The 9517-nt window shown below is 33.5% G+C and overlaps 1 protein-coding gene across 1 annotated transcript; it reads right to left on the reverse strand.

Moving 5' to 3' along the window:
• Positions 1 to 3700: 3700 nt before the first annotated feature.
• LOC110420923 (trihelix transcription factor GT-3b-like) lies at positions 3701 to 5377 on the reverse strand. The gene is made up of 3 exons (XM_021434335.2): positions 5132 to 5377; positions 4726 to 5042; positions 3701 to 4558 (listed from the first exon to the last, which is right to left on the reverse strand). Exons 2-3 carry the CDS (start codon positions 4987 to 4989, stop codon positions 4025 to 4027), a joined length of 798 nt encoding a protein of 265 aa, XP_021290010.1. The 5' UTR covers positions 4990 to 5042; positions 5132 to 5377; the 3' UTR covers positions 3701 to 4024.
• Between the last annotated feature and the right edge of the window lie 4140 nt (positions 5378 to 9517).

Genomic DNA, 9517 nt, shown 5'->3' on the forward strand with positions numbered 1-9517 from the left:
TGTTATTTATTGAACATAAAAAATTTGATTTTGATGTATTTCATGTTTAACTATTAATTAATTTTTGTTACTCATTTTTTATATTAGGCACATTAACATTTCGGGTGAAAATATTATATAGTTATTTTGTTATATCGTAATAGTATGTTATAGTATTGTTTATTATATCACGTCGACATATTATGTTAACATTTATGATTAGTATTTTAATAAATAAATAAATAAATAAATTATTAATTATTAAAATTTATATAATTTTTTTTATTGGTTTCCTTTGAAGTAGTATTGAACACGAGGGAGGAAGAGTCAAAGTTAAAGACTAATTGATTAATTAAACCAAGCTTATACTTTATTGAATTTGTTTTCTACTGCAACCGTGATCTCCAAATTGAAATTTTGTCTGGTCAGAGAAAGTGTTGCATTGTGGGTTCTTGGTTCACATGGTAAATAAAATACAACGCAGTCCGTATATATTTAGCTGGCATTGACTTTCTAGCGTACGCAAATAAAAACATTCCAAGAATAATCAAACAGGGTATGGAAAACCAGCGGAAGTTGGTAATAACTAAATCCTGAAATATACGTATATATTTATTATAGGTTCGGATCGACTGAACTTTTCCTATGCATTTGCTCAGGCAAATTGACAAGCCTGAATCTGGTAGAAATGGCAATCTGAACCTGATTGAGAAATGGCAGCTACTATTCGCAAAGTTTTTCCACCGGTAAATCCTGGCACAAGACACTATACAGATATACGTCGGTGAATTTTATAACTATCATCTCATGCCTTTCCTGCCAGACAATAACACGGTTATAACGTTAGCTGTCCAGCAAATTTGGACACCTTGTTGTCTGCATGTTTCAGGATATGTCTCTCAAGCTAGCTGTTGCCTGGATTAACGCGGTGAAATTTTTCTCTAAGTTTGGTGGTCTCCAATACATGACAACCAGCAATGATATGGGTGAAATCCCATTTTGAAAATCAAATCAAGGAGGAGATATGTATAGTCAAACAAGCAGTACAATTATTTTCCGTTGCTTGTCCTAAACAAGGTATATATCTGGCTGTGATGATGAAAAAGCTATAGTGGAGAAAATAGTTTCCTTTGCAATCATAAAAAAATGGAACCAGTTCATGTTTTTTGCAGACAGAAAAATAGAGTCAATGGCGAGGAGGGTAATGGGTAATGGTCGAAAAATTTTATCCTGAATCTTTTAAATCTCGATTGAACAGTTTTAGGCTGTAAATGAATTGATTGATGTACTTGTTAAGGATACTATTTATATATAAATACGGTATAAGGTAAAAGTGTAAACTGGAAAAGAATGAAATGATATCAGGTCAGTTGCAAAAGATCATGGGACAATAAAGGGGAAAATCATTAGTGTTCATACATAAGGGGATTTGCAAAGATGCAGCAATGAATGCTACTGCTGAACCTTTGCAAAGAATGTTTGACAAAAAGCCATAACTCACGAAATCTAAGAGTCAGCAGGATATTAATTACTTGAATCATCACTTGCAAATGTAATCACATGAAGACTGATTTCTGAGAGATGTGAAAAGCAAACCCAAGCAGACGAATTTGTATTCCAACCACATGAAGACTCATTGCTTGCTTTCACACTTTTTCATATGGTAGAAATTCTTCAATGTCTGCTGCATTTAAACAAGTACTACTAGTATAACATACATCAATTTCAGATATAATCAACTAAGCAAAGTTAAATTTCTTCTTATTCTGTAGTTTTCTTTGCTCGCGATCATATTCTTCACATATTTAAACTTAAATATATACGAGACTTTTGATTTGCCTTTTAAGGAGAGATCACTCACAAATCATATAAAGTAAACGAGGGGGTAAAAGTAAACAGTTTATGAGTCCTTAACTTGTCATTGTCACAAGAAACAATACTCAAAAAGTCTATATTTAGACAACTTACATGTAATGAACCATTATCTCAAGCAAAGTATAAGAAAACAAATTATTCTTATTTTTTATGAGACAAACCTTTGTAGATAATTTCTAGTACATTTTGTAAAACATCATTTTGAGCATGAATATCAGTCTTTTGGTACATGATAGAACCTTGAGTCAGCTCTAACAAGCTAGCTACCTTCCACTACTTTCACTGAATTGATACACTAGTTGAAAAATACAAATCATGAAGGTCTAACAATAATTCACTGTCTTCATCAACAAAAACAAAAAGAATATACAGTAGAAAATTCTTGTTCATAATGCTCCATGATGCTATTTTATTTTCTTACTTTTTTTGGATTGAATTTTGTTTTCTTTTCTCTCTTTCTTTTTTCATGTTTGAAGGTGCTAGCTAGACACAGAATGTCAGCTACAAATATAACCCTAGAAATCAACCCCACATACTGATACATTTGCTGTCATGCTCTTACCAACTAACACAAAATATACTTAAACAACTTGAAAAAGTGAAATCTTAAAGTTAATTATTATACTAAGACCCTCATATCATTTTAATATTAACTTTCGAATTCATAAAGTGAAATGAGAGAGCTTTTAGAAAGGAAGTCCATTAATGTATATTCTAAGGCTTTTTTCCCCTTAATCTTAAGTGAGTATTGGTCTGATTCTAGTGAATGCATGCCTTAAAACACCTTGATTGAATGCAACGAAATATGCCTAATTCATATTCATATATATAGAGTAAAGCTTAAAGTTGATTTTAGGTTCACATCAAATAATTTATAGGAGAATAAAAAATAATTGGTCTTGAATTATTCTCACAGTGACAAACATGAGCGAGGAAAACTCGCATTGCAAGCCACTCAAACTCATCTTACAATGAGACAAATGCAATCAGTAAATTAGATAACGACTGGCTTAAGTATGAACATATAAATAAATAATAATTAATGTATATTATATGATTTTTTTATTTATGATTTGAAGCAAAAAATCAAATGATTACTAGTGCTAAAAATTAACAAAAGCAAAGAAGCTGAGCTTAAACATGTTATAAATCCGCTAGACTCATTTCAGCTCTACTCTCTATCAAGATAGGACCCTTTCATCTAAATCTCCCTAATTTGACATGTTTTCCTGTTATAGTTTTGCGTGGAGGGGCATCATTTTTGTGAGTATGGCTCCCATATGGTAACCTTCTTTATCACTCATTGAACTCATTAGTTTTACCCTACCTCATCAGAAGAATGTAGAAACAAACACGAGGATGTAATCATCCTGGAAAGTCAAGCACATGTTTTGACAGCCATCACTCTTGGTCAGCCTGTCCTGGTCGATTTTGTTAAGTAAGAAATTAAATACTGACGATATTGGAACCAAAAAACCCAAATTGTTATTGTAAAAAAGCTAAGCTAGCTGTTAACAACTTTGGGGTTTAAATTTGGGGGATTGGAAGCTCCCACAAATGGGTTGATGAATGTCAAGGGATAGCACGAGACAAGCTGGAGTGGCACTGGTAGACATGCAGACCAGGGACATTTATGAAGAGATTGGTGTATGTATATGTAAGTGAAAGGTACGAAACATTGGGGAAGTTGAGAGGCAATTAGCAAGAATGGACCATTTTCAACAGTGTCCACTATGAATCTATTTGATGTTCCATAGAATATTTACTTTCCTTAGCCATTATCTCGAACACTATCGTTTGTGGATCATTTGCTGTGAAGGTTGGTTTCTTTTAACTACCACCGAGATATCTAGAGAGCTTGGAGCATTTTATTCATGATGCTTTTGAAATGCGCCTTCATGGTCACCTCTCAATGATAACAGGATGGCTTGAAGAAGAAAATAACAATATAAAACTAAGGAGAACGGAAGCTCTATATTCTTTTACTAGCCAAAAGAAAGCCTCGGCGGGCAAAACAGGAGGAGGGAAATCCATAGAACTAAAAAAATAAACACCGATCTCAGAATGAGAGTTCCAGGACAAACCTCTCAGAAAAGCTTCCTCTTCTCCAAAAAAACAAGAAAAATAAACAAGTGACCTGATTCAGAAGCTGACGTGATGAGGAGTACTACTACATGTGTTCTTCTCTTCTGAGCTTGTTTAATAGTGCTGTGATGAGAGCGTCTCTCTTCTCAGCCCTAGCTTCTTCCCTCACTCTTCTTTGCTCTTCCTTTTCTCTCCATCTTCTATCCATCATTATCCTTTCATTCTCCAATGCTTGCATGGTCTGTCTCCACTCCATCTCTTTCAACCGCCTTTCGTTTTCCCTTGCCTCGAACTCTTCTCTCCATTGCATTTCCATCTGCATCTGTTGCCTCATGAAATCCCCTAAAATCTCCTTTATATTATTGCTTCCGCTTGCACCCCCACTAATACCCGTTTTCCCCTTTTTCTTCTTCCTAATGCCACTACCCTTATCTAACTCGCTTTCCTCCATATCGTCATCCTCATCTGAAGATAGCTGCACCGCCTTCTTCTTCGACCCGGTCACTCCTCCTTCATCTGTCCATAGAATACTTTGCATCCTTGACGAGAATATGGCCTGCAACTCATTGTAAAATGGGAATTGTTGTCGCATGGCGTCTGCTTCCATGGTTTCACACCCCTGAACATCACCAGGCAATTAAATAAACACTTGCCATGTCAGTGATATATAGATAATAGGGTTTTCATTATACATATTTTAGCTAAACGAAAATAGAAACAAGCTTCCTGGAAACGTAATTCGTTGCGTCTAAAAAGGGTTAAAAGAAAATTCGAATATTAGATTACCTTATATCGAGTAACGAGGTTTTTCCACTTGCACTTGCACTGTTCAGCGCTGCGATTATAACCCTTTTCCCTCATCCTTGTAGAGATAACTTCCCAAAGCATCTTGTTCCTCTTGGTCTCCATGAAACTCCGATCCAGCTCTGCTCTGATCATCAGGAACTCCTTCGTCTCCTGAATACTCCATTGAGGAAATCTATCAACATCGACGTTAACACCCATAGTCTGTTGCTGAGGTGGATGGGGATGGTGATGGCGTCCTTCCATGAACAACTGCCACTAGCAAATCAGACAAAGCAAACAGGATTTCCAAGTCTTCCCTTTTGCACCCACCAAAGAGATTATCATTCAAACAGCCATAAAAAAAAATAGAGAGAAAAGAAAAGAAGAAAAGATGGAGAGAGAATACCAGCAGAGATTTATATGGAGAAGGTGTGAACAACAAGTGTGAACCCTCAAGAAGATCAAACACAAAAAACCCTTCAAGAAACCTCAAAAAGAAAAAGGAAAAAACATATAAAGAGATAGGAAGAAAGATAGATTTGCCTAAGCTTAGGTGTCAAAGCGAGCGTTTTTATTATTCGTTCAGATGTAAGAAAACGAAACCAAGGAAAGCTTTTCTTTCCTCTCATTCTCTTTTCTCTTTTCTCCCCCTACCTCTCCCCTCCCTCGGTCTCTATCTGTCTACGCGGAAACTCTCTCTCTCTCCTTTCCCTCTTTTTTTATTTATTTATTTTTTGTCCCCATTTCGGACCATTTTGTTCCCATTGCGTTCACGTGGCGTCACGCTGACGGACGACCATGTCTTCCTGGTGGTGGGTGCTTTATTCCCCTGCAACCAGTCATACATTACTTGCATAACAAGCTTATTTATTTCTCTTTTCTTCTTGATCTTTTTAAAATAAAATTTACGTTCACATAATTATTTTATCAAATAAAATTTTTATTTTATTGAAACTGTAGAATATTACGTAAAAAATATTAAAATTACAGGGAAATTTTCTGAGTGAAGCTTTTTATTATATTATTTATTTATTATTAACATATTGCCAACTTTGTGGTCTACCCTCTTTTGAACCCGTGTGAAGGTGACAAGAACGGCTTTCCAAGACTGTACGTGGAGGCGGTAATGCTTTTTATTTTTGCATGGATTTCTAAAAATCTAAAGGTGAAAAAGATAAAAAAGAAGTTATATTTATATATTTTATTTTATTTTATTTTTCATGACTTTTATTAAAATATTTTTAGCATTAAGCCGTTCATTCTTTTTCCTTCTTTTTTTTTTTGGCGCGCTTTTGAATGAATGATCATCATCTACGCGTTATTCAGCCATGTCCCACGTGTAGACTCCTCCGATTGCCATCCACGTGGCATGCATGCAGATATTTAATGCTGGAAAAGAACAAAGTGACCCACTGGCCTATGGTTCACACCTATGAGCCCATGACCTATTCCTTAGTCTGTCGTCCCCTTTCCCAAGTATTTGACATTTTGACCCATTACCTTTCTTTCTTTAGTTTTTCCTTTTTCAAATATTTGGGGGATAATCATAGTAATATGAACAAGATCAATATTGTTTATGGGAAGGAAATGCAAAGGGTGGCCACGGTAATCATGACTATACATGTAGCACCTAGATTTTAAGGAGGAAAAGAGAAAGATATTTTTATTCTCATTTTTAAATTAATTTATAGAAATGAAATTAAATAATTATTGTTTAAAAAAATTAATTAAAACTTTTATTTTTATTATAATTTAATAGATTTTGATTTTATTTTGTTAAAATTCGATTGATACAATTTTTTAAAATTTTAAATAAAACCAATTGAATGGATAAAATCAAACCCAGTGTTCATCTTTATCTAAACGGCTGATTTTCTATTCTGATTTTCCTTTCATCCTTCCTGTCTCCTTTCATTCTTTCTTTCTTTCACTTGACGTTCAATTAATTAAAGTTTATAGCAAAATAGTAAAACTGCAGAATTCGGCAATCGAGCAGCTTCTTCTAACTTTCAAGAGGTTGGATCAAGTTTGTATGCGTGTGCAGTTGAGTTTTAGGATATCTCAACATCGTATACACCATACTTTTCAAAGGAAAAAGAAATTTCAATAGTGATTGCTTTGAGGATGGCAAATTCTCGCTCATAGGTCATTTCAATTTATAATATTTTGAACTTTTTATTTATATATTTAACTTTGAAAAAATAGAATTTCTTAATGCAAAAATGCTACCTCATCACTTTGTATCTTAATATTCAAAGAGATTAGATATATATTTTCTTTTTAATTTTTTTATGTTTATTATGATTTTTTTCAAAACATTTCAAAAACACACTTCAAGATAATTTATATCTTAAAATATTTATATAATATTGAATATAATATTTTTAGTTATTTATTAATCGTGTTAACAATCAATGATCAAAAGAATTATTTTAAAATAAAAAGGATCAAAGTATTATTTTAAAAAGTTTTGAATTTTTTTTAATTTTACCTAATTTTGATGCTATTTATTAGTGTACATAAATTTAGAGGTAAGGCCATTAATTTTTCTCGATAATTAAGGATTAGCAGAACAATCCTTTCCTGCAATTGTTTGTGTATATGAACATAAACTTATCAATTCTGATTTTAATTGGGATCAAACTAATCAATATATTTATTTTTCTGTACTCCCTGTATGATTAAAAATGTTCAAGGAGCACTAACTGAAGGTCATCGAAACCCAACCGGTCTAAATAGATTTATTTTTCATATAAAAATTAAATAAATCAAGCATTTAAGTTAAGAAGAATGGCTTTTGAAGGTTAACACTGTGTGTTTTGACAAAATCCAAATTACATTGCAAAAAGATTGTGATGTAGTCGTGAAGGCACAGAGTGGAAAAGGGCCAAAAAAACAAATTCCATTTTCTAATTGAAGTTGATTTCCTCCCGAAACAAACACACGTGGAACCGTTCTACGGTTTGTCGCCGGACGAGCCGGAGGAGGGGGCAGAAGTGGATAGAGAAAGGGTGAGCCATTGTTGAGACCTTGACCAACTTTAAATTTTGCCGATTCCCATTGGCTGGTGCAGGTGGTAAAATTCGTTCCCGTTGACCGTCTCCTGGATTTCTCTCTCTTTCTTTTTGAAGCGAAAGACTGTTTGTTTCGTGGGGGATGACCTTTTATTTTCTTCAGTTTTTCTTTCAATCTTTTCACGTCTGGCAATGCCTCTGTCAAAGTTGGATCACCTGCCCCCGGAGATGGTTGCCGGTTTGCTCTTTGAATTGTTACAAATTGTCTCAACACTAGTGGCACGTGTGCACTCCCATGTTGATTTTCAGAACTGAAAATCACTAACCCTTTGGGTTCCAATTTTCTTGTAAGCTTAAAACCGACACGCAAGAAAAGGACAATTCGGCTTTATACAAGACGACATTTCAACAGTTATATTTATTCTCTATTTACGTGACATATATTATTATATAATAATTGATATGGGAAGATCATATAATCAAGTCGTCCAGTTATGTGCACAAGAAATAGGAACTAACATTGAATCTGATTATAATCAATAAGCTGTTAAGGGATATATGCAGGTGCGGGGCTTTTCTAAGACAAATTTTGGTGCGAAATTCTTTGAGAGATTTGAATCTTGTACTGCCCCGCTCTTACCCAGAGGAATGATATTCCAAAACTGTGGATAAAAAGCAAATATCATACATCTTTTAGCATCTACATAAATATTTCCTGGATCAAATTTAAGATTTTCATGCGAGTGTATCTTGTGGCACTGTGGAAATCTTGTAAAGGTTCAATGTCAATATAAGAGTATGCAACACTACTTAATTTCCAAATGGAAAGTTGATGAATCTGCTTTATCATATTCTATTTATCCAAAAGAAAAAGCATTTCTATATGTAAACTTCTCCTAAGACCTTGCTTTAAAACTGTCATTTCCTTCTCTTTTCCTTTTTTCTCTCTTCTCACATAAGTATTGATTTCATTTCTTAATTTTATTACAAAAAAAATTATCATAGAATGGTAGTGAAACAGAGCAGCACGCAGAGCGATCGAAGCATCCCTTACTGCGTTTATCTACGCATATGAACATGAAATAATCTAATACCAGTTGTGTTTGGAGCCTTTATGACTAATTTTGTGTGTAAAACTAATTAATTTTTAATAAAAAGAGAGAGAGTAGAATTTAAGATAAACTATTTCAGGAAATCGAATTTCATGGCTCTATTAATTTTTAGTCGACATCAAACGCATGTAGACCAAATGCTAAAAAGGAAATCGAAATCGTTTTTATACCTAACATCTTAGTGGGAAATGGAAATCCAAACTAAATGGAGGCCATTCATGCCATGTAGAAAAGGAAAAAGGTAGAGCAAAGAAACTTTCCTTTGTTCTTTCCTATAACAGAACTATTTGAAGGAAGCCATTTTCCTTTTATTTAATTATAAATTCTCTTCCATCGACATGGTGAGAACACATCAAACGTATGGCGCATGGCGATTTGCATAATCCATTTCCAACAACCTTAAAGGTTTCTTTATGCTTTCCCCATGTAAATCATGTAGGTAAGCCACATTTTTCAATTATATTATATACAAAAGTATAATAATAATTTCAAAAAAAAATATTGCAAACAAGAACAACTTCATTATCAACAATAAAAAAAATAAATACAATGAGCTTGATAAACGGGTAACCACATAAAGAAAAATAATTCAAATTAAATTTAAACAAGATAACTTTAAACATAGATTCTAAATTTAATGAAATATAATTATCGAAAAAATGTTAT

This window comes from Theobroma umbraticum, unplaced genomic scaffold, assembly GCF_002168275.2.
Source record: "Theobroma umbraticum cultivar Fairchild unplaced genomic scaffold, ASM216827v3 scaffold_86.0, whole genome shotgun sequence".
NCBI lineage: Eukaryota > Viridiplantae > Streptophyta > Magnoliopsida > Malvales > Malvaceae > Theobroma > Theobroma umbraticum.